The sequence below is a fragment of the Siniperca chuatsi genome, linkage group LG16, assembly GCF_020085105.1.
Source record: "Siniperca chuatsi isolate FFG_IHB_CAS linkage group LG16, ASM2008510v1, whole genome shotgun sequence".
Lineage (NCBI taxonomy): Eukaryota > Metazoa > Chordata > Actinopteri > Centrarchiformes > Sinipercidae > Siniperca > Siniperca chuatsi.
Window position 1 is genome coordinate 25,648,522 of NC_058057.1, and position 25,920 is coordinate 25,674,441.

At 40.1% G+C, this 25,920-nt stretch overlaps 3 protein-coding genes across 14 annotated transcripts in view; 1 reads left to right on the top strand and 2 right to left on the bottom strand.

Moving 5' to 3' along the window:
* The window catches only part of LOC122863049, a 46,311-nt gene extending 38,188 nt beyond the window's left edge, over positions 1 to 8,123 (bottom strand). The window contains exons 1-5 of one of the 4 annotated variants that reach the window (XM_044169109.1): positions 7,515 to 8,123; positions 6,939 to 7,271; positions 6,530 to 6,796; positions 6,243 to 6,380; positions 5,125 to 5,296 (exon numbers count right to left, since the gene is read on the bottom strand). In XM_044169109.1, coding sequence (XP_044025044.1) covers positions 5,187 to 5,296; positions 6,243 to 6,380; positions 6,530 to 6,796; positions 6,939 to 7,271; positions 7,515 to 7,569 — 903 coding nt within the window. In that variant the 5' untranslated portion in view covers positions 7,570 to 8,123 and the 3' untranslated portion in view covers positions 5,125 to 5,186. Of the gene's footprint in view, positions 1 to 5,124; positions 5,297 to 6,242; positions 6,381 to 6,517; positions 6,797 to 6,938; positions 7,272 to 7,514 lie in introns of those variants that run through there. The other 3 variants (XM_044169108.1, XM_044169101.1, XM_044169099.1) reach the window with 3 other exon arrangements.
* LOC122863056 overlaps positions 1 to 13,284 on the bottom strand; it is a 33,689-nt gene extending 20,405 nt beyond the window's left edge. The window contains exons 1-8 of one of the 9 annotated variants that reach the window (XM_044169138.1): positions 13,128 to 13,284; positions 12,558 to 12,884; positions 12,137 to 12,415; positions 11,862 to 11,999; positions 10,720 to 10,821; positions 10,612 to 10,640; positions 10,392 to 10,448; positions 10,014 to 10,035 (exon numbers count right to left, since the gene is read on the bottom strand). In XM_044169138.1, coding sequence (XP_044025073.1) covers positions 10,014 to 10,035; positions 10,392 to 10,448; positions 10,612 to 10,640; positions 10,720 to 10,821; positions 11,862 to 11,999; positions 12,137 to 12,415; positions 12,558 to 12,884; positions 13,128 to 13,182 — 1,009 coding nt within the window. In that variant the 5' untranslated portion in view covers positions 13,183 to 13,284. Of the gene's footprint in view, positions 1 to 9,076; positions 10,036 to 10,391; positions 10,449 to 10,611; positions 10,641 to 10,719; positions 10,822 to 11,811; positions 12,000 to 12,136; positions 12,416 to 12,557; positions 12,885 to 13,127 lie in introns of those variants that run through there. The other 8 variants (XM_044169136.1, XM_044169137.1, XM_044169139.1 and 5 more) reach the window with 8 other exon arrangements.
* cebpz (CCAAT enhancer binding protein zeta) overlaps positions 1 to 25,920 on the top strand; it is a 62,349-nt gene that overhangs the window by 17,094 nt on the left and 19,335 nt on the right. The gene's annotated exons all lie outside the window — the stretch shown is intronic.

The window sequence follows — 25,920 nt, forward strand, 5'->3', positions numbered from 1 at the left end:
GCGATAAGTCAGTTAGCGGACGATGCCACGCTGTTTTTGAAAAACAAGACTCAAATACCAATAGTTCTGCTAGTTGTTGCTCGTTTCTCAGAAGCATCTGGTCTTTATCTAAATGTGGGTAAATGTGAGCTGATGGCCATCCACGATCACCCGCAAATACCGTTATATGGTATACCTGTCAAGGATCAAGTCAAATATTTAGGTATTATTGTAACGAAAAGTGAAATAGATAGAGAGAAGTATAATTTTGATGGTGTTTTAAAGAAGAGTAAAGCAATTCTGAACATGTGGTTGCAGAGAGACCTATCTATTTTTGGAAGATTACTACTCTCTAAAATGGAGGGTCTCTCGAGACTTATTTATCCAGCATATTCCCTAAACATACCTCAAAAAGTGATCAAACAAATCAATCAAAATAACTTCAATTTTCTCTGGAAAAATAAGCATCATTATATTAGGAAAAATGATATTGTTAAATCTTTAGAAGAAAGCGGCCTGAATGCCATTGATTTCGACCCAATGAATGGCACTTTAAAATTACGGTGGTTACAAAATTTATAACAAATCTAGACAGTTTCTGGTTCAATCTCCCCGCTAAAATATTCTCTAGTTTTGGTGGTGTTGAATTTCTTATTAAATGTGACTTTGAGTTATCCAAATTACCCACTAATTTGTCTAAGTTTCATGGACAAGTTCTCCAGTACTGGAAATTAATTTATAATCATAATTTTTCGCCCCATGATACACCTTTATGGAATAACAGGTATATACTGATTAGAAAAAAATCCTTCTGGGCTGAACAGGGTGTAATGCTGGTTTTACATTTACTGGATGACAGGGGTAATGTACTTAACTATTCAGACTTCATTCACAAATATAATATTATTGGTTCTAATCAACAATTTACACAAGTCATCAATGTGATTCCACAAGCTATTATTGGTTCTGTTAAAGGTTTCTTGATGTACACACACTCTGTTCCCCAACTGTTTCCCTTAACTATTCAAAACATTTCCTTTTTAGACAAAAAATGTAACAACAAGTTCTTAAGATCCGTATTGTCCAATGAATGTTTTACTGTAATGTTGTACTGGAGGACAAATCAAAAGACTTAACAATTAATAGTATGATTGTTATGGCAATTTTTTTCATTCACAAATGTAAATTTGGCAATATTAAACCTTTATTTAATGTTTTTATTCATGATATGTCATTTTTAAAAGAGTCTTTGAATGTCTGTAAATCTAAGAATGCACTTTGGCTATGTAATAATCTGGAAGCTCTTTCTTTGAACCCTTTAACTCTGTAATTATGGGTTTCTTTGTTCTTGGTTTCATTTTTGTTCAATTGTTTGACCTGCTCTACTTGAAATATTGAATACTTAATAAGCCTGTATGGTTTTTGAAATAAATATTTAAAAAAAAAAAAAAAAAAAAAAAAGACTGTGTGTCAAAGCGCCAGAGAGACAGAGCCCTGAAGATCCGTGCATTTAGAGATCACAGCGGTGTGAACTGCTTCCTGCTCGGAGCAGAAGTGAAGAAGAAGAGAGGAGTAAGCGGCGTGCCACTGCCGGTGGAGGCCGAGTCATTTCGGGAGGTTGAAGATGTGTGTGAGGCAAGAAGGCTGACAAGATTCAGAAAAGGGGAGGAGGAGGACAGTAACTCGGTGCGTTTGACGTTTGAGGGGGAGTTGCCGGAAAGAGTGGATCTAGATTATGTGTGTTACAGGGCGAGGCCGTCTGAGAGAGCTCCTCTCAGGTGTTTCTGCTGTCAGGAATATGGACGTGTTGCTGCAGGATGAAGAGGAGGCAGGAGATGTGGGAAGGATGACTGTAATGTGGAGAAAGAGCAAGCAAAGTGTCTGCACTGCGAGGGAAACCACCATACGGGATCAGCACAGAGCCCAGAAAGAATTAAGGAAGTAAAAGCGAATAAGATCAGAGCAGAAAAGGGAGTATCATACGCTGAAGCTGCTGAGAGAATGGAGAGGAACGGTGAAATGGGGGCAGTGCAAAAGGAAATGGATGGACAAGAAACGATTTCTGGCATTTATTGCCATGGTTATAAATTGTGCTGCTGAAATAAAGGAGAAGTCGGAAAGGATTAAGATGGTGCTGGACGCTGCAAGATGATTCTTGAATGTTGTGGACATTTCTGGAGAGGATCTGGATGTTACATTGAGGGAAGGATCTGCACCAACTCAGACAACTGGGTCTGGGTTGTAGACGGACATGAGTGGGAGCACTTTGGGTGGACACTGTAAATAGTTTACACTGTGAAGCTGTTACAATCCAGCAGGTGGCGGTAATGCACATTTATGGATGCCAACCACCATAAAACTCAACAGAAGAAGAAGAAGTGTGCGCAGCTGCTCTCTGCGCAGGCCAGGCAGACGGCCTTCCACCTAACAGTATAATCTAAATATAAGTAGGACTCTCTTCTAATATTTGGCTTGGTAGCATTATTTGAGAAGTGTAATTAAAGTGTAACTTTAACTTAAACCACATGGATCAACTCTCTGCTCTGCCCTCTGACAGCACAGCGGCTACCTAGCGTAGTTAACATTAGCCACGTTGGCTACAAGTACGATAACGGTCATGTCAAAGACGAACGGAACCGCAGCCGGAAATAATGTTTTAGCTTCGGGTGCAAACGATAGAAATATACATATGTTCATTTGTGTCTGTCTGTCGTTTAAAGTAGCTTAAAGCTACAAAGTCCTAGTGTAGAGCGAAATGCTAACGCTAACAGTGATGAACGTTAAGCGAGCCGCAATGAACGATATAACATCCGGCTATCCTTTCACAATAAAACACTTTTGTCTTGACATGCTTGTAGTGCCAAATGGAAACAAAATTAACCATTTTTAGAATTAATTTTAAACAAAACTGAGTCAGTCTGAATCTTTGTGTGTATTTCCCTTTATTATATGGGTTAATTCATCAATGAGCCAAAACAGGAACTCCATAGTCCATGGCTAGCAGTTTAAAAAATACTGATCTCATCAGTCCAAATACCCAGAGCAGAACCCCAGTATGTTATAAAAATCACATTTTATTTATTCTTTTAACTCCCTACATAATGGTCTTAATGTTGTTTCAAAGCTTTCTCTACACTTATTTTCAGATTGGTAATTAATTCACTTTTTGTTTAAAAGTCAAATCTTAAGATCATCAGAAACAGCCTTAAAAACCAGCATGTAATAATATTTGTGTAATCGTAGATTGTAATAACATTAAAAATAAACTTTATAGGACCTTTAGTACAAAAAAGACGCAGTCGAAGCTCAAAGTGCTATACGTTAAGAAAAGAAAGCAGAAAATGTAAATAACTGTTAAAAATGTAAAGTACATACAAAAGGAGGTGGGGATTAAAATAATGAAATAAAATGAAAGTCAGATAATTATAAAATTAAAAAGAAATAATAAAGAATAACTGAAAATAGCAATATACTTATTAACCTTGAACTATAATCTAAGATGAGCACATCCATCACTGAGCACAACAAAGTGCATGCCAGCAAATTCATCGAGCAACATGTGTCATATATTATGCTCATTTACATTTTAAGCAACCACCCATATAAATGTTGAGTTATTCCTTCTCCTTTGTGTATTGTGCCACTAGTTCACCTACTACACCCCGTTCTGAAGAAGAAGCTTTTTTACAATAATCCCTCCTGAAAATGATCATAAAGCACATTAACAGAGATGAGCAAAGCTCTGATGGCAGGAGTTTGATTTGTTTGGTTAGTTGATGGTAGCGTAGAAGCTGCTGGGATCAGCGGAGGAAGCTTTCACGACCGCGTAGGTCACCGCATCACCTTCATCAGTTTTACTGTGAACCTGGCAGGAAACAGCACAATATAAATAAAGCAACAGGATATGACACGCACTACCACGCTATAAAAGATAATAGTGCGAAGGAGCATTAACGGTATCCAACAGTAAAACACAACATAACCCAACGCAGTGCACCGCAGCTCAGTGCAACACGACGTGCAAAACAACACAAAGCGACACATCAGAAAATGTGGCAACATGCAAAACAACATCATCACACCAACACAGCAGATTAGAGCACAATGTAACACAGTACAACACAACGCACAAGCAAAGGGTTGGACAAACTGATGCACTTGAATGTGAAAAGGGAGACGTTCCTGAAAACGTTTCTTCTTCATTCACTGATATCACAAGTACAGCCGATCAGACAGCTTACCCGGGCTTTACTGTTCTTGGTCTTCCTGGTGTAGCTGACGGAGGCGTAGGAAACACCATCTTCAGGATCAGCCTACACAAAGAAGACAACATGATGGCGGCTCAGTAACATGCGGATTAATACTGACTCGCTCTTCTAACTTTATCCTGTTCTATTTTTATCACAGTCAGCATTTCAAATTGTGTTACTTCTGCCCAGAAGGTCGTGTTATGTCTCTTTCAAACGATGTCGCAAAATGTTGTATAGTAGCTTTTTTGGTGGCGGTTTGGCCTCTGACCCTGGTTTTACAACCCACTGTTTGACTCTCATGTTGTCTTCTGGTGTAGTCCAGTTGCATCTTCTAACTTCCCTTTTTATCTTTTCACACTTCACACTCTCACACTCTCAGGACTGTACCGACAGTAAAATACAGTTATAACAGCACCTGTGCAACGTATGCAGCACATCTGTGCAGGCTTCAGGTACAGGTAGTGTGATGGGACTGTCAAAACATCTTCAGATCTACAACTTCAGTCCAGCGGATGAATTCAGTTTGACTTGACATGCAATCCAATACAACCACCACAAATACTGCGTCCATGAAGCCGATAATGTTGTGTTTGTGTTGACACTGTGTCACAGAGGAGTTGATTCAACTCTGTCAGCGTTTCAGAGGCTGTAATTGAAGGTGTTCATGGCTGGATTAGCAAAGTAAAAATGAGCTTTGGGCCCCTTTTTGCTTTTCCTCACAATCACTTCCTTGACCTTTGCTGCTGCAACAGCGTAGTTTTAATCCAACACAGTCGGTACTGTTTATCTCGTCTTATCCTTTCTCAGCTATAGACTCAAAATGTATAGTGAAGAACAGTTTTTAAACTCACAACAGTGTCATTCATCCGTGTTTTGTTCCTGAAAAGACAAAAAGAGGGTCGACTTAAGCTTCCACAGAGAAAATCCAGTTAATAAAACTTCTTGTTTCTACAAGTTTCATCTGTGGCTGCTCTCACCTTTAGTTCTCTTCCATCTGATGACAGCTACAGCGATTACTAAAAGTGCAGCTAAAACCACAGCCACAATGATGTACAACCACCACCAACCTGGAACGATAATGAAAATGTTTTAAGCATTTTGGCTCCAGTTTTCTGTTCTGTTCAAAATCCTGTCGCTAACAGAGAGTGTTTAAAGATTCATTTGATAGTTTTAACCAAATCAGACGGTCACTTTTATTACAAAAACTGCATCCAATAAAAACACAGTCTGCAAAATAACCCCTGTGGTTGAAAGCTCCACAAAAAACTAGAAAGTGCAACGACAACTAAATTAACCATCTACATTCTTTGGATGTGTAAGGTATGGTGTTAAAACTCTTTTGTTCTTTCGCGTTACCCAAAAAAAGCTGAAGTTGAAGGGCCTCGTGGTCGTGGGTTGAGAAAACTCTTTTGTCTCTTTCAAAAGGTTTGTTTGCTTCTGTCATTGGGTCCGTCACGAATGTAAGGAACATCTCAAAAGACTGATTTGTCAACAGCCGCTGTGTAGAGCATTTCAAAACTTTCAACCATTTACTAATGAAACACAAACCAGAAAACCCCAAACAACAGAAAACAGAGACACAAAGTGTCTGTCAGCATCTGTCTTTGCTAACTGTGAATGTAGTCGTCTGATTTGTGAGCAGCAGTGGATCTTGTGGACAAAAAAGTGAGCGACAACAAGGTTTGAGACTCAGTCGTGTGTGAACTCTCTGACTGAGACTGTCTGAATGAGAGAATATCTCCACCCACAGCCGAGCGTCGCTCTGACATTCATACTTTACACTTCAGAAGAAGAGCGAGAGGAACAGATGGAGAGTAAATGAAATATTAAATACATCAAACAATCATTTTCTCCATCACTTTCTATTTTCTGTCTACGATGAATGGACAGTTTTGTCTTTCCAGGAAGTGCAAAAAAACAATAAATAAAAAAGTTAAATGTGGGGAGAGAAAGAGACTCACAGGACGACAGAGAGATTCTAGAGAAAGATGCATAAAATCGTTGAGTTCCTACCTTTTTGTTCTGTTGAAGCATCATTGATTGCAGACGCTGTTGTGGTGATACCTGCTTTTCTGCTGTTTTCAGTTGTTGTTGATTTAGTTGTTGATTTAGTTGTTGTTGTTGTTTCTGTTGCTGTTGTTGTGTCCTCAACTGAACAGATGAACACAACTCAACAAACTTGTGTTGTGATGTAATATTAAAACTTCAAATCCACGAAATAAACAAATATTTTAGGTCGTTATTCTCGTCAGTTTGAAGTGACTTTAAACAGCTCATCATATTCTCACCTGGTTTCTCACCTGAGGGCTGAAGTCTGAAGGGAAACAGCTGCACTTTGTTACCAACAGTCACTTCACATGTAAGGAAGTTAGACCTCGATGTGTGACTGTAATGAGAAGTCAGGAAGCGCACAGAGGCTCTGCAGAGAGACTGTGATGTCAGCAAGTCTTTGTTATCTTTAGCCACATCTTTACCCGCATACAGCCACTTCACTGTGTGTTTACATCGTTCAAATGTCAACACAGAGCAGGTTAACGTCACCTTATCAGTGTCCTGATGTTCAGTCACTGGAGAAGATGGAGGTATTGTGAGAGAAAGACAAAAAGAGTGAAATTAACTTCATCACTGTGATCATAATTATTGTAATGTTTCAGTATATTGTTCTAACAAGACAGTTTGAGCTGAAAACATTATGATGTAAATACTCACTGGTAACAACAGACAGATGAACCTGAGAGTCTGGACCTTGTTGTTGTCCTGATCTGAACTGTCTGCAGGTGTAAAGACCAACATCCTCGACTGTGACGTTCTTTATAACCAGAGAACAGCTCGCTGTAACACTCAGTCTGTCTGATTGAGCTTTGGCTCTTTCAACAATCTGCCCAAGATCAATCAGCTCTGCTGCTGCTGTGTATCCTGAACCAATGAAGAGCCATGTAGTACTGTTACATTTTCGCTGACCGTCTGTCACATTTTCACAAGGCAAAGTGACTTCATCTCCAACTCTGACAGTGAAGGAGAGGGGAAGTTTTTCAGCTGCTGCTGTTGAGAAAATTATGAAAAATAAAGTGAAATGAGAAAATGTCTGTTATGTTCATAGTTAGTGTGACGATTATTTCTTTATCTTTGGTTTCCAAGAGTTCACTAAACTCACCACGTTAGAAACAACAGATTTGGTTTTCTTAGTTAAATAAAATGTAGCTAATAAAGTACCTTTAATAATATTGATTAAGTTGTTTTTTGCAGTGTGCCTTCCATTTATATATGTGATATAGGTATTCTTACCTGTGAACTGAAGCACCGCTATAAGAAATAAAGAAATCCATTTGAACTCAGCCATCGTGATTCTCTGTCTCTCTCCTTCTTCTGTCTCTTGTTCTCGTGCTCACAACTGTCTGAGTCTCTAAAGTAGTGCTTTAGTAGAGCGATGCTGCATCTACTTCCTGTGGTTAGTATGATGTCACTTCCTCAGAGTGACTTTTAGTCTGTTTTAGATTTCCGTCTCTGACTTTCGTTATCGATGTCCAAACAGCCAAAAATTCTGTTAAATTTTCACTTTGACATTTTTGAAATGTAGTTTTGTCTCATCCACAGTGACTGACAGCGACCCCAAATTCTTGATCAGCAATATGAGATGCAGCCATCAGTAAAGATGTCAGAGGTCAGAGGTCGCAGCAGCCTGACAAAGATCCTGTGAAACTGGAATGAGTGTGTAAAGAAGACAAAGTCACTGATTACAAGGCAAAGGAACATGTTTCTGCATCCACTGAGCCAATCTAACGCTGTAACAAGCAAACTATATTAAGACTCATACTGAGTCTCACGTTCACACTGTGTCCAGTCCCGCGGTGTATTTGTGGCAATGACGTGTTTCACCTCCTGAAGAGAAGAAGAAGAAGAGGAAGTCGAAGGTGTGAAGATTGTTAGTTAAGATAAATGTTTGCAATAATGCAACTTGTTTTCTTCAGATAGTGTTTATTAGCAAACAGACAGGATTCATGATGTTTGACAGCACACATGAACAGACAGGTGAAGAGTCAAACTCCTCTCCCACCAGAATTTGACTCCTGATGTCCAGGTGCAACATGGCGATAATGTAGCAAAGAAAGAACACAGATAAGATGATATTTTACTGGTCTGAGACCTGCTGGTTCCTCATTGTATCTTTGAACTGAAGGGGAAGTGCTTTGATGAGAATGTGGTTAACAGCAGCAGCAGAGCTCTGGAGGTGTTACCCTCTAATGATGACCAGATAATGTCAGAAACACATGAGGCTCACAGGAACAGACAGTCCACACTTTATTAGGACACGAGACAAAGAGGCGCTTATCGAATTCTGTTGGAAACTACTTTAACCCCTGGAAGGTTTGGGGTCACTGAGACTCGTTGCAGCAAACGGTTAAAACATTGATGAGCGTCCAGACTGAACCGTCTTTAACTGCCGGGACGTAGAGCGTCAGGCCTCCACAATATGTAGCAGCAGGTCTGTTCCTGTTGTTTTCACAGGAAATGGTTTGGCATAAATAGATGTGTGAAATGTATTTACATTCACATTAGGTCAGAGTAGGTGGTCGTGTGCATCCAAAGCCTCTGAAAGTAGCCTGAGTTATTAGATTTCTGTGCATGCTCAGCTCACTTTGGCTGCATTTCTATCTGTATTTAGACACATTTGAGTTCCCAGTGAGAACAGAGCTGTTCAACCCAACAGAGGGAAGGTTTACTACTAGAAGTGGACAAGAGGAGGGAGGTTGTGCTACTAGTAGAGGCGGGACATTCATAGGAAACAATATTCACTTTCCATTATGACACTGTTAGTACATGAAGGAATCCCAAAACACAGTGTAGAATTAAGTGGTAAACATTTCTTTATTTGCAGATTATATTGTTATCAGATATAATAAAGAGAAGACTGTTACTGACTCCATTAAGGCTGAAAACCCATTCAAGCCAAACACATACTGTCACGTTCAGATCAAAAGGGGACCCAAATGCCGAGCAAAGGAAGGACACAGACTAAATGCACTCTGGTAGGGGAGACAGCGAGACACAGGTGGAACCAATAAGGACAAGCAAACGAATCACCAGGAGGAAGTAAAACTACACAAGACACATGAGGGAGATCGCTTACCAAAATAAAACAGGAAATAACACAACACAAACCCAAAACCATGACACATACACATCCCAACAAATACGTCAACAACAATGCTAAATGAAAGTGAATTAAAATGAGTTCTTCTGTACACAGAGACATGAAACTGAGCTCCAGCTGCTCTCACTTCAAAACCAACCAGTAAACCTTAAACTCAGGTCTGAACTCTTCAGCTGGAAGACAATTTAAGGAAGTTAACAAGAGTGAAATGCTCGTTCCTGTTAAATGAAGTTGAAGTCCAGCTGCTGTGTTCTGACCTGGCTGCAGAAAATAAAGATTTTCACAACTGATGCAGGAAAAGACATTTTATGAAACTCACAGTGGGCTTCCTGATATGAGATGAAGTCAACACTTGAATATTGTTGTCCAAAGTCAGACTGAAATAGAAATGGCTGAGCACACAAACATTTCTCACACTGATAAATAAAAACAAAAACAATTAGTAATAACAAACCCAAAATTATCTCATAAGATTTCTGTTATCTAAAGGCTTCAACTACTCGTGGAAACGTGCTGTTATTTAACTGCAGTGGAGTCTTTTCTCTGGTGAGTTGATGTTGATATGGAAGTTGTTGATCAGCGGAGTCTGACTGAGGCAGAAGGGTCTCCAAAGTTTTCATAGTTCACCACACCATCATCTTCATCATCATTCACCTGTGGAACACAACACAAACAAACCTTCACTCTGACACACTGTAACTGACAACTTTCACAGCACTGACCCACATTTAACACAAGGAAGTAGGAAATCATCTGACAGCACCTGAACGCACCATCAGTCACTGTGTTTCTGCCACTGACAGAGGAAGTGTTTATGTGGCAACGAAGGACATGCAGGGGGGAAAGTATATAGTATGAAAATGTACTTTCTATATACACTATATAAAGTATATATAAACTGACACATTTTCCTCCCAGCTGACTGCTGGAGTTTTGAAACTGAACACAGTTCACAGATGAATCAGCAGAACCTGAACGCACCATCAGTGACTGTCTGATCTGATCTTTACCTGACTGGCTGCTGGACCAGAACGCTTCACTGTTCGGCTTCTTACTGAGTTTAAAACCTGCACAAACACAAACAGGGAGACATTCACAGTCCTGCATTACAGTAACATGAACAGTTAGCACCAGCAGCTTATCATCATTTACACTGACTCACAGTCCCTGATCATTCATATACATTATCAGTTTTACACATCGTTCATTCAGTTTTTATTTTCAGCTCACAGTGTTGTCGTCAGGTGGTCTCTGGTTCCCTGGAAAATAAAGCACAGAGAAACATTTCAGCTCTAAACTTACAGTTTGTGTTAATCAGTCCAAACAAATGTTTCTCACCTCGAGCTCTGATGAGAAGAACAGTAATCGCAGTGATTAGGAGGAGTTCAGCCACACGCATAACCAACATTATGTAGCTCAGAGCAGAACAATCTGTACAAGCTGTGGAACAGAGAAATAATGTCAGAGAAGAAAGTTTACAGAAAAGCCATCAGAAGCACAAGACACGTGTTTAGCCGTGCTAGTGGATCCAGGGATGGCAGTGTCAACCACTTTGGTCCAGACTGAAATATCTCAACAACACATTTTCAGAGCGTTTGATTTATTGATTGCTGTCGGATGTAAAGAGAATTTCAACAAATATAACAAAAATGCTTCTGAAATACATTACCTGCCCTAGCTTTAATACATCCATGACAGCCTCACAGAGCTGCTAGCATGGCTGCAGACTCTTAGTCTGGTTCATGTGCATTTAAAATATTTTGGCTACTTAAAATTTCAAGACAACATTTTTGTGCTGTGAAAATCAAATTCAAGTAAACTTGTTTACATAGAAGATGAAGAACTCCCATATGTGTTTCACATGTTAGAAACCTCATTTTGGCTGCAGCTTTCTGTTCAGTTCAAAATCCTGTCGCTAACAGAGGAGAGAATTACATGTGATTTTCAAATGTGTTCAAAGATTCATTTGATCGTTTTCACTTTTGGTACAAAAACTGCATCCAGTAAAAACACAGTCTGCACCTAGTTTGACAAAACTTCATACTTTAGACTTCAGAGAGAGAGGGAGAATTTAAATAAACTTTAAATTTAAATAAACTATTTACATTTAATTACATTACAGTGTCTAAAGGCTCCACTACATCAGTTGAGCCTGTTTCTGAAAACCAGATTTCATCATTTTAAAAGAGAAAAAAGCTCCTTAAACCAGATCTTATTAAAAGTGTCCATTTCTTTCATTTCAGAGCAAGACTTGTACTCCAGCGTTATACATGCTTTCACTGAGTTATTGAAAATAAATCAATAATCTTTTTTTCGATCGCTTCCTGTATTCTGTTTTATACTTCGATGAATGGCCAGAATGAATGGTAGTGAAACTACAAACAAAAAATTTAATAAAAAAGTTTAGTATGAGGAGAGAAAGAGACTCACAGGAAGACAGAGAGATTCTAGAGAAAGATACATAAACATGTTGACTCTGCCTTGTAGTTCTGTTGAAGCATCATTGATTGCAGACGCTGTCGTGGTGATACCTGCTTTTCTGCTGTTTTCAGTTGTTGTTGTTGATTCAGTTGTTGCTGTTGTTGTTGATTCAGTTGTTGCTGTTGTTGTGTCCTCACCTGAACAGATGAACACAACTCAACAAACTTGTGTTGTGATGTAATATTAAAACTTCAAATCCACGAAATAAACAAATATTTTAGGTCGTTATTCTCGTCAGTTTGAAGTGACTTTAAACAGCTCATCATATTCTCACCTGGTTTCTCACCTGAGGGCCGAAGTCTGAAGGGAAACAGCTGCTCTTTGTTGCCATCAGTCACTTCACATGTAAGGAAGTTAGACCTCGATGTGTGACTGTAATGAGAAGTCAGGAAGCTCACAGAGGCTCTGCAGAGAGACTGTGATGTCAGCAAGTCTTTGTTATCTTTAGCCACATCTTCACCCTCATACAGCCACTTCGCTGTGCGTCCACATCGTTCATATGTCGACACAGAGCAGGTGAACGTCACCTTATCAGTGTCCTTATGTTCAGTCACTGGAGAAGATGGAGATATTGTGAGAGAAATACAAAAAGAGTGAAATTAACTTCATCACTGTGATCATAATTATTGTAATGTTTCAGTATATTGTTCTAACAAGACAGTTTGAGCTGAAAACATTATGATGTAAATACTCACTGGTAACAACAGACAGAAGAACCACAGAGTCTGGACCTAGTTGTCCTGATCTGAACTGTCTGCAGTCATAAAGACCAACATCCTCGACTGTGACCTTCTTTATAACCAGAGAACAGCTCGCTGTAACACTCAGTCTGTCTGATTTAGCTTTGGCTCTTTCACCAATCTGCCCAAGTACAATCAGCGCTACTGCTGTGTTTTCTGAACCAAAGAAGAGCCATGTAGTACTGTTACATTTTTGCTGACCGTCTGTCACATTTTCACAAGGCAAAGTGACTTCATCTCCAACTCTGACAGTGAAGGAGAGGGGAAGTTTTTCAGCTGCTGCTGTTGAGAAAATTATGAAAAATAAAGTGAAATGAGAAAATGTCTGTTATGTTCATAGTTAGTGTGACGATTATTTCTTTATCTTTGGTTTCCAAGAGTTCACTAAACTCACCACGTTAGAAACAACAGATTTGGTTTTCTTAGTTAAATAAAATGTAGCTAATAAAGTACCTTTAATAATATTTTTTAAGTTGTTTTTTGCAGTGTGCCTTCCATTTATATATGTGATATATGTATTCTTACCTGTAAACTGAAGCACCGCTATAAGAAATAAAGAAATCCATTTGAACTCAGCCATCGTGATTCTCTGTCTCTCTCCTTCTTCTGTCTCTTGTTCTCGTGCTCACAACTGTCTGAGTCTCTAAAGTAGTGCTTTAGTAGAGCGATGCTGCATCTACTTCCTGTGCTTAGTATGATGTCACTTCCTCAGAGTGACTTTTAGTCTGTTTTAGATTTCCGTCTCTCTGACTTTCGTTGTCGATGTCCAAACAGCCAAAAACTCTGTTAAATTTTCACTTTGAACTTTTTGAAATGTAGTTTTGTCTCATCCACAGTGACCGACAGCGCCCCCAAATTGTTGATCAGCAATATGAGATGCAGCCATCAGTAAAGATGTCAGAGGTCAGAGGTCGCAGCAGCCTGACAAAGATCCTGTGAAACTGGAATGAGTGTGTAAAGAAGACAAAGTCACTGATTACAAGGCAAAGGAACATGTTTCTGCATCCACTGAGCCAATCTAACGCTGTAACAAGCAAACTATATTAAGACTCATACTGAGTCTCACGTTCACACTGTGTCCGGTCCCGCGGTGTATTTGTGGCAATGACGTGTTTCACCTCCTGAAGAGAAGAAGAAGAGGAAGTCGAAGGTGTGAAGATTGTTAGTTAAGATAAATGTTTGCAATAATGCAACTTGTTTTCTTCAGATAGTGTTTATTAGCAAACAGACAGGATTCATGATGTTTGACAGCACACATGAACAGACAGGTGAAGAGTCAAACTTCAGTTATTTTTTCTCAGAGATCTGAAGGGGAAGTGTTTATCGAATTCTGTTGGAAACTACTTTAACCCCTGGAAGGTTTGGGGTCACTGAGACTCGTTGCAGCAAACGGTTAAAACATTGATGAGCGTCCAGACTGAACTGTCTTTAACTGCCGGGACGTAGAGCGTCAGGCCTCCACAATATGTAGCAGCAGGTTTGTTCCTGTTGTTTTCACAGGAAATGGTTTGGCATAAATAGATGTGTGAAATGTATTTACATTCACATTAGGTCAGAGTAGGTGGTCGTGTGCATCCAAAGCCTCTGAAAGTAGCCTGAGTTATTAGATTTCTGTGCATGCTCAGGTCACTTTGGCTGCATTTCTATCTGTATTTAGACACATTTGAGTTCCCAGTGAGAACAGAGCTGTTCAACCCAACAGAGGGAAGGTTTACTACTAGAAGTGGACAAGAGGAGGGAGGTTGTGCTACTAGTAGAGGCGGGACATTCATAGGAAACAATATTCACTTTCCATTATGACACTGTTAGTACATGAATGAATCCCAAAACACAGTGTGGAATTAAGTGGTAAGCATTTCTTTATTTGCAGATTATATTGTTATCAGATATAATAAAGAGAAGACTGTTATTGACTCTATTAAGGCTGAAAACCCATTCAAGCCAAACACATACTGTCACGTTCAGATCAAAAGGGGACCCAAATGCCGAGCAAAGGAAGGACACAGACTAAATGCACTCAGGTAGGGGAGACAGCCAGACACAGGTGGAACCAATAAGAACAAGCAAACGAATCACCAGGAGGAAGTACAACTATACAAGACACATGAGGTAGAACGCTTACCAAAATAAAACAGGAAATAACACAACACAAACCCAAAACCATGACACATACACATCCCAACAAATACGTCAACAACAATGCTAAATGAAAGTGATTTAAAATGAGTTCTTCTGTACACAGAGACATGAAACTGAGCTCCAGCTGCTCTAGCTTCAACACCAACCAGTAAACCATCGTAGAAAAGGTTTCAGTCATAGTCATCTGGAAGCAAGAGGTTTCGGCTCCCATCTGGAAGTCATTCTTAATTGTGAACTCAGAAATTTAAGCTACTCTGTGTAACTTAAGCCCTGCCCTCAGGGAGGAGTCTTCCTGCGTGTCTGCTTTTTACCCTGCCTAGTTTCACCTGAAACTGACCTAATTGTTCCCATGATAGCCCAGTAATCAGTAATCAGGCCTATTGTTATCTGGCTGCACCTCCCTCATCACTGTTAAGTACCTGATTAGCATATGATTGGTGTGACCAAGGTGCTAATACACTGTGGTAAACCATTGGGCAGATTGAATCTCAGACCACCATATCTTGTTTCTGAAAACAGTGTCCAGATGACTACGACTGAAACCTTTTCTACGATAGAACACTCCTGGACGAATGAGGGACTACACCGTCTTATTTTGAAGAATTTTGGGCAGAAAACCTTGGATCTGGTTCGGGAACTCGAAAACACAGCCAGGAAATTAGCAGACCACAGGGACCATCTCCGTTTTAATCTAAGATGCAGGCAGAGCAAGATTATTCCCAAGAGCCTACAGATTACACCACCAGTAAAAGGACACAGAGCAGAGAAGATTTGGAGAAGAAACCTGACCCAGATGCTTAGTGAAAGGATCAGGGATAACAACTCAAGAATAGACAATTTGAAGTACAGAACAGAATTTTTGCAGAAGAAGTTAACAAGCATTGTCCCAGAAGAAATCCTCAAGAGAGTGATGGATTTTACACAGGTAGCACAGGGAGCACAACATAGGAAGAGCAAGGAGCGGCAAATTAAGAAATTTAACATCCTTTTGAATAAGAAGAATCTAGGAAATGACCAGCACAACAGGAGAGCAGGGACTGAACAAAGGGAGACGTGTGTTAACAGAAACAATTGGATCAAAAACTTATCAGACCGCATCCTGACACAGGCGGAAAAAGATGTGCTCTCCAAAGGGCTCAACTTTTCAGTTACGTCCAACCACATCCCTACAGTGGACTACATCACAGCCACAGAAACAGCCATTAGGAAGAACAAGATGACAGAAGCAGAGGCTGCAGACCTGAAGCTACGTGTCACAGCAACGCTAAAGAGTGCCAAGCCGCCTCCTTCTAACATTACATCCGAAGAGAGGAGGGCACTCTCAGCACTGCAGAAGGATCACAGCATAAACATTCTACCAGCAGACAAGGGTCGCTGCACTGTGATTCTGAACACAGCCGATTATGAAACCAAGGTCAACAACCTTCTTGAAGACACAACCACATATCAAAAACTTAAAAGAGATCCAACTAATGGCTACAAGAAGAAGGTTATAGACTGTCTACAGAAGCTTGAGAAGGAGGAGGTGATAGACAGGCCTCTGTACTACAGACTATACCCTGGGGAAGCCATTCCTTGCATCTATGGCCTTCCCAAAATTCACAAAGAGAATGTTCCACTCAGACCCATCGTGTGTAGCACAGATATCATCACATACAACGTAGCCAAACATCTGACTACAATCTTGGCTCCGTCGGTGGGGAACATAGTACATGATGTGGAAAACACACAGAAATTTGTGGACAAATTGAAACATCTCCAGTTGGACCCAGATGACGTAATGGTATCGTACGATGTTGTGTCCTTGTTCACCTGCATCCCGACCTCAGAAGCAGTGACAGCGGTGAGGAGAAGACTGCAGGAGGACTCCACCTTGCAAGAAAGGACCAAGCTTACACCTGAACACATCTGCAAACTATTAGACATCTGTCTTAACACAACCTACTTCCAATTGCGGGGACACTTCTACAGACAGATTCACGGCTGTGCTATGGGCTCTCCGGTCTCTCCCATCGTGGCCAACCTGTACATGGAACAGTTTGAGAAGAAGGCATTGTCCTCGTTCCCGGGCACACCACCAAGTCATTGGTACCGCTACGTGCATGACACCTTTGTGAAGATCAAGAAACAAGACTTGGAAGCGTTCTCAGAGCATATCAATAATGTGGACCCCAACATCAAGTTCACACGAGAGGATGCCAAAGAGAACCGCCTGGCCTTTCTTGATTGTTCTACACTCAGAGGAGAGGACGGAAAGCTCCAGATAGAAGTGTACAGGAAACCAACACATTCGGATCAATACTTGCTCTTTGACTCACACCATCCATTACAGCACAAGCTGGGTGTAATCCGGACATTACAACATAGAGCCCAAGAAGTGCCCACCGGCTCAGAGGGTAAGAAGAAAGAGGAAAGGCATATCCAGAATGCTCTCTCAGCCTGTGGTTATCCTACTTGGGCTCTCAACAAAGTTAAAAGAGCCAAAAAACAGGACAAAAGGGAAACAGAACCAAGAAGGAACGGCATCTCCATCCCTTATGTATCTGGACTGTCTGAAAAACTACAAAGGATCTTTAGACAACAATGTTCCTGTTTTCTTCAAACCAGGCAACACTTTAAGACAGAAACTCGTTCACCCTAAGGTCAAGATGCCCACACAGAAACAGAGCAATGTAGTTTACTCAATTCAATGCAGTGAGGAAAACTGCAAAGAACGGTACATAGGTGAGACTAAACAGCCACTTCACAAAAGACTTTATCAGCACAGACGACACGCTAACTCAGGATTGCAGAGCGCCGTGCATTTGCATCTAAAAGCTACAAACCGCACATTTGAAGACAGCGAGGTGAAGATTCTAAGTAGAGAGAAGAGTTGGTTTGAAAGAGGAGTCAAAGAAGCCATTTATGTGAAAAAAGAAAACCCCTCTTTGAACAGAAATGGTGGTCAGAGATTCAATCTGCCCAACGTTTACCACAGTGTATTAACACCTTGGTCACGCCAATCATATGCTAATCAGGTACTTAACAGTGATGAGGGAGGTGCAGCCAGAAAACAATAGGCCTGATTACTGATTACTGGGCCATCATGGGAACAATTAGGTCAGTTTCAGGTGAAACTAGGCAGAGTAATTAGCAGATTCTCAGGGCTTAAGTAACACAGAGTAGCTTAAATTTCTGAGTTCCCGGTCCATTTTTCACAATTGAGAATGACTTCCAGATGGGAGCTGAAACATCTTGTTTCTGAAAACAGTGTCCAGATGACTATGACTGAAACCTTTTCTACGATAGAACACTCCTGGACGAATGAGGGACTACACAGTCCAACCAGTAAACCTTAAACTCAGGTCTGAACTCTTCAGCTGGAAGACAATTTAAGGAAGTTAACAGGAGTGAAATGCTCGTTCCTGTTAAATGAAGTTGAAGTCCAGCTGCTGTGTTCTGACCTGGCTGCAGAAAATAAAGATTTTCACAACTGATGCAGGAAAAGACATTTCATGAAACTCACAGTGGGCTTCCTGATATGAGATGAAGTCAACAATTTAATATTGTTGTACAAAGTCAGACTGAAATAGAAATGGCTGAACACACAAACATTTCTCAAACTGATAAATAAAAAATAAACAATCAGTAATAACAAACCCAAAATGATCTCGTAAGATTTCTGTTATCTAAAGGCTTCAACTACTCGTGTAAACGTGCTGTTATTTAACTGCAGTGGAGTCTTTTCTCTGGTGAGTTGATGTTGATATGGAAGTTGTTGATCAGCGGAGTCTGACTGAGGCAGAAGGGTCTCCAAAGTTTTCATAGATCACCATCATCTTCATCATCATCATTCAGAACACTCACTGTCATAAGGATGTGTTTTGAATTAAGCGCCCAGTAAGGATGGCTGTCTCTGTCGCCCTCCAGTGGCCACATGCGATAATGACAGAGGTGGAAAAAACATATTTATGCTTAAATGTGTCTTCTTCATCATTACTGCAAAATAAAAGTAAGAGGGGAAGAGAACGAGCAGTACAGACTGTAATTTAAGACCACAGGAAATCAATTAATTTAGCTGCAGGTCAGAGATCTGTTATTGTTGTAGTTTTTTTAACTGATCCAGGACCTGCAGACGGTCTGACAGATTTCAGTGAGACTGATTGTCGCTTACCGTCACAGGGTTGGTGAGCACCTCTCTCATTATACCTGCCGACACTCCCGTTTTCCCCGGGTTTCTCCCGCATTTCAAAGCCATCTCTCGGCACCCTCCTTTTGTTGTTTCTCCCGGGAAACTCTCGTCATTTGCATGGCCCTCAAACTTTATTGTGAATAATCGTCATACAAGTTTTGGATGTTTGTCTGATGTCACACAAGTTGCCAGATCGTCTATGAAATACAATCCACGCACTACATACAATTTCAGATCACGGACTCCGGAAGGTGATCGGATCAGCAGCCAGCTCTCTGGGTGTGATTCAGGCACAGGCATTGAGCGTGCGCAGTGGGGCTTTTAAAACATCGCCAGTACCTGCCCTACAGGCAGACATGGGAGAAATGCCGTTGGATATAAGAAGGATGCAACTGATGGCAAACTACTGGGCTAAGTTGCAGGGACACAATGATTGGACGGAGCTAAGAAACCTGAGACAGGAGTGACAGGATTTGGGGCGGCAATACCAGCAAAAGGAACTGGAATCAACAGGAGAACATCTAATATGTTAGGGGTTCACACAGTGGAGGTGTCGGCAGTGTTGGTTGCACTGCGGTGGTTGGAAAAAACCAGACAAGATGAGGTGTTGATACGCTCAGATTCATCCTCAGCCCTAGCAAGTTCAAGGTCTTTCCGTTCAAACAGCCATCAAGATATACTATATGAAGTCCTTCAGTCGGTCACAAGAATAGCACATCAGGGAGGTCAGGTAAAACTTCTGCGGGTTCCAGCGCTTGTAGGGGTGAGGGGAAATGAGAGGGTGGATGAGTTAGCAAAGAGGGCTTTAAAGAAAAATTAGTATCAGTAAAGCAGAGATTAAATGTTTAATCTGGGAAAAAACAAATCAATTATGGCAAGAAATGCGGGACAGAGAGGGGATAGGGGGACAAGTGTCAAAGTTACTAGGGTAGGTAGTGGACACAGGAGAGAGGAAACAGTGTAGACAAGATTAAGGTCAGGGCACTGTGCACTAAACAAAACGCTGAAGATGGCAGGAAACAGCAGACAGGCGTGTGTGAGGGATGTCAGGAGGAGGAGACAGTGGAGCATGTAGTTCTGAGCTGTAGGGGGTTTGGGACACAGAGAGAGATGATGAGGAGTAATCTGAGGGAATTAGGGGTGCAGGAATTCACGTTAAAAGAATAACTGAGCACAGTGAGAGCGCACAGGTCAGGGTACTGTTAGCTTTTCTAAGGGACACGGGGGTTTTAATAGGATAGGATGGAAAAACAGGAACAGGGTGCTAGGGCGGCTGACATGGATAGCATGGAGGATAAACGCAGTTCAGGGTGTGTGTGTGTGTGTGTGTGTGGTATGTTCTTTATTTTATTTTGAAGGGATTTAGATTTTAAGTTTATTGTCTGTTCCACACTCCGGAGCAGAAGGTGGCAATAATGCACCAATAAGCTGGATGCCAACCTCCGTAGAAGAAGAAGAAGAAGAAGATGATGATGATGATGAAGAAGATGATGATGAAGATGATGATGATGATGATGATGATGATGATGATGATGATGAAGATGAAGATGAAGAAGAATAAGAACAAGAACAAGAACAAACTGGCAACCCACAACCCGATCCAAAGCGCGTGTGTAAACGGAGTCAGAGGAGGAATCGGAGTGCGAAGGATTAGAAAATAAAAAGAAAAGGAAGAAGAGCAGTTCAAGTGAATCCAGTCAGAAAGAGGAGAAGTGTCTTGTCGGGATGGTCGCTGTGATGCAAACAGACGGCATTTTCAAGGATCCACATGAGGTCGGAAAGTTTGTAGGAGGAAGGCTCGGAGATGTCAGATCGGTCAGGATAACAGGAAGTGGGATGGTTATCACTGACTGTGTGTCAAAGCGCCAGAGAGACAGAGCCCTGGAGATCCGTGCATTTAGAGATCACAGCGGTGTGAACTGCTTCCTGCTCGGAGCAGAAGTGAAGAAGAAGAGAGGAGTAAGCGGCGTGCCACTGCCGGTGGAGGCCGAGTCATTTCGGGAGGTTGAAGATGTGTGTGAGGCAAGAAGGCTGACGAGATTCAGAAAAGGGGAGGAGGAGGACAGTAACTCGGTGCGTTTGACGTTTGAGGGGGAGTTGCCGGAAAGAGTGTTTTCAAATAGAGCAGGTCGAACAAAGAAAGCCATAATTACAGAGTTAAAGGGTTCAAAGAAAGAGCATCCAAATTATTACATAGCCAAAGTGCATTCTTAGATTTACAAAAATTCAAAGACTTTTAAAAATGACATATCCTGAATAAAAACATTAAATAAACGGTTAGTGTTGCCAAATTTACATTTGTGAATGAAAAAAATTGCCATAACAATCATACTATTAATTGTTAAATCTTTTGATTTGTCCTCCAGTACAACGCCAAATTTAACATCATTGTAATCGAAAGATCGGACACCCAAGTTGTTTTGATAAGCCCAAATACAGAAACTATCCCAAAATATCTTTGAATAAACACACGAGAAAAAGAGATGCTCATCTGTTTCAATGTTAGCTAAACAAATGTACAAACATTGTCCTCAATATTAAATTTTGAATGTAAAAATTCTTTGCATGGGTAAACATTATTTAACAATTTGAAACGTACCTCTTTAGCTTTGGGTGGGACAGGAAGTTTTAAATAGTTACATCTGAACTTTTTTATATTCTGACTGATGAAACCCTCCATAATATTTCGTCTTCTTAAAGGCAAAGGAAAACATTCATTGGACAATACGGATCTTAAGAACTTGTTGTTACATTTTTTGTCTAAAAAGGAAATGTTTTGAATAGTTAAGGGAAGCAGTTGGGGAACAGAGTGTGTGTACATCAAGAAACCTTTAACAGAACCAATAATAGCTTGTGGAATCACATTGATGACTTGTGTAAATTGTTGATTAGAACAAATAATTTTATATTTGTGAATGAAATTTGAATAGTTAAGTACATTACCCCTGTCATCCAGTAAATGTAAAACCAGCATTACACCCTGTTCAGCCCAGTGTTTGTAAAGGATTTTTTTCTAATCAGTATATACCTGTTATTCCATAAAGGTGTATCATGGGGCGAAAAATTATGATTATAAATTAATTTCCAGTACTGGAGAACTTGTCCATGAAACTTAGACACATTAATGGGTAATTTGGATAAATGAAAATCACGTTTTAAAGTGCCATTCATTGGGTCGAAATCGATGGCATTCAGGCTGCTGTCACAGCAAGTCATGTTCTCACCAGCCGGTAGTCACTCACACCTGTCATTAACCACATACACATCGCACTCCCTCATCTGAGCACTAATCTAAGACACCTGTCACCTATCACACACCTGCACCTAATCAGCACTCCACTCCCCTATAAAACACCATCCCTCACCTCAGTCAGTGTCGTTGGAAATAGGACAGATCTTTGCATCAGCCTGATTCAACGGCACAAGACTCCAACATCGCTTCATCGAAACGTCCTCCTGGTCTCGTGCTTCTCTAACCTCCCGAGTGTGTTTCCTTCAGCCTCAGATCACCGGTTCAGCTATCCCAAAGGACGGTATTAGTACCAATCCTACACTGTCTGTTTTCTTCGGGAATAAATAAACCTCCTGTCTCATCCTGGTGTCTCCGGTCTCCTCTGTCCGTAACAGCCGCCTTCTTCTAAAGATATAACAAAATAATTTTTCCTAATATAATGATGCTTATTTTTCCAGAGAAAATTGAAGTTATTTTGTCTGATCACTTTTTGAGGTATGTTTAGGGAATATGCTGGATAAATAAGTCTCGAGAGACCCTCCATTTTAGAGAGTAGTAATCTTCCAAAAATAGATAGGTCTCTCTGCAACCACATGTTCAGAATTGCTTTACTCTTCTTTAAAACACCATCAAAATTATACTTCTCTCTATCTATTTCACTTTTCGTTACAATAATACCTAAATATTTGACTTGATCTTTGACAGGTATACCATATAACGGTATTTGCGGGTGATCGTGGATGGCCATCAGCTCACATTTACCCACATTTAGATAAAGACCAGATGCTTCTGAGAAACGAGCAATAACTAGCAGAACTATTGGTATTTGAGTCTTGTTTTTCAAAAACAGCGTGGCATCGTCCGCTAACTGATTTATCGCAAGTGGATATCCCAAAAATCTAATTTCTTTAATTCTTCACTTGTTTTTATCATTATGCTCAGAATTTCTGCAACCATAATAAATAAAAGTGGAGAGGGAGGGCACCCTTGCCGTATCCCTCTCTTTACATCAAAATGTCTACATGTGCCAAAGGGCAACAGAACAGCACTACTGATATCACTATACAGCATTTGAATAATATCACAAAACCAAAGTACCGTAGAGTATCAAACATAAAGGAGTGTTCTACACGGTCAAAAGCCTTACAGAAATCCAAAAACAAAATAAAACCATTATCTTCGATATTGTCTCTATAGTCCAATAAATCAAGAACAAGCCTAATATTGTCATGGATTGACCGACCTCTGAGAAAACCAGACTGAGATTCACTGATAATTTGCGAGATACCTACCTTAAGCCTATTTGCAATGGCATGAGTCAACAATTTATAATCTACATTAAGTAGTGTTATCGGTCTCAGATTGTCCAGATATTTCTTATCCTTTCCAGTTTTTGGAATAAGTGATATGAGCCCTTGTTTCATAGTAGTCATCAGAGTTTTGTTTTTGATACTTTCCGTTATGGCAAGGAAGAACAAATCCTTAAGATCCTCCCAAAAGTGCTTATAAAAGTCCAAAGAGAGTCCATCCTGCCCGGGAGACTTCCCAAGAGGCAGCTGTTTAACAGCATTGTCCAGTTCAAACATTTCAATTTCTGAGTCACACAAGTCCTTAAAGTCTGAGCTGATGGAGGGAATGTGATGTTTAATACTTTCCAGAAGCGATAAATCTCTGCCTCGGTCAGAAGGAGTGTATAAGTCGTTGTAGAATCTGTAGACTTCCTCGGTGATTAATTTTGGATCTGTGCATTCAGAGCCATTTATCATCAGTGTGTTAATATTTCTCTCCTGTCTCCTCTTCTCAAGACCACAGAAATAAGCTGTATTACTTCACCTTCTTGATCCATTTCGCCTCGACCTTATGAAAGCTCCCTTGCTCTTCTGGTACTCAGTTCGTCCAATTGGGTTTTTAGATTGATGAAAGTAGCTTTATCTGAATCCAACATGGGGGTCCTTTTGCAATAATCATCCAAATTCTGTATTAGTTTAAGTTCTTGTTCTCTCAGGGTTCTAGCCCTTTCCAAATTGTATTGAGATCTGCCTAATCTGCTGCAATAGTTACCAATTGACGTATCATATTTGATATTTAACATTAGCTCCTTTATTATGTTGCAGTATTCCTGACATTTTAGAAAGTCAGCATTCAATTTCCAACAAACATTTCTCCTATTACCTCTTAGCTCTGGCTCCAATTTAAGAGACAGCAAACAGTGGTCAGTTAAGGGCGCACTGGATATGTCTACCTCCGATAAAAAATTGTTGAATGCTGGGGCTGCCAGCCACAAATCAATTCTAGACCTAATACACCCATTAGGTTTAATCCAAGAGTATTGTCTAAGATTAGGATAAGTATCCCTCCATATATCTATCAAGGAAAAGGTGTTACAAAAATCAAGAAAGGTACCATTGTAATGAGTGTCTGTGAATTTAGTGGGATATCTATCAAGATATTCATCCGGTGCTAGATTGAAATCTCCTCCAAACAATATCAAATCTGTGTGGTATGAACTTTTATATTGAGAAACAACCTCTGTGATTTCTTGTAACAGGGCCTTATTTTGATTGGTGTTATTGTAACCATAGACATTTGTTAAGATCAGGTAAATATTGTCCATGTTAATGACAGCTGTCAGCCAGTGACCATTGTCATCTGACTTATATGAGACTACATTACCCGGGCACTTGTTAAAGCAGATGGCTACTCCTGCAGATCTGTTGCTCCCGTGGCTGAAGAGAATTTTGTCCCCCCACTGCGTTGACCTGTAGGTGGCGTCAGAGGCACATGAGTGAGTTTCTTGAAGAAGGACACAGTGGCTTTTAGATCCTTTACAGTGCAAAAAAAAAAGCTTTTCTTTTCACATTGTCTTTTAAACCCCTTGTATTGAGTGAAATAAAACTTAAATGGGCTTTCAGAACATACATCTGCTGGATAACCTTGCAGCAAAAAAATAAATAAAATAAAATAAAGCCACAAAGTCCTTGTGTAGAGTGAAATGCTAACGCTAACAGTGATCAACGTTAAGCGAGCCACAATGAAGATATAACATCCGGCTATCCTTTCGCAATAAATGACGGACATGTTTGTAGTGCCAAATGGAAGCAAAAGAAACCGTTTATAGAATTAAAACAAATCTGAGTCAGTCTGAATCTTTGTGTGTATTTCCTTTATTTTATAGGTTATTTCATCAATGAGCCAAAATAGGAACTTGTGGACTATAGTTAAAAAAAATACTGATCTCATCAGTCCAAATACCCAGAGCAGAACCCCAGTATGTTATAAAAATCACATTTTATGTATTCTTTTAACTCCCTACATAATGGTCTAAATGTTGCTTCAAAGCCTTCTCTGCACTTATTTACAGATGGATAATTCTGGTGGAAATGACTAAATCCGAAAGTCTGAAAGTCAAATTCTAAGATATGAAGTCTAAAAACATCAGAAACAGCCTTAAAAACCAGCATGTAATAATATTTGTGTAATCGTAGATTGTCATAGCAGTAAAAATAAACTTTATGGGACCTTTAGTACAAAAAAGACACAGTCGAAGTTCAAGTTGCTATACGTTAAGAAAAGAAAGCAGAAAATGTAAATAACTGTTAAAAATGTAAAGTACATACAAAAGGAGGAGGGGAACAAAACAACAATAAAATAATGACTAAATAAAAAGAAAAGGTGAGATAATAGTTTTACAATTTGAAAGAAATAATAAAGAATAAATGAAAATAGCAATAAACTTATTAACCTTGAACTATAATCTAAGATGAGCACATCCATCA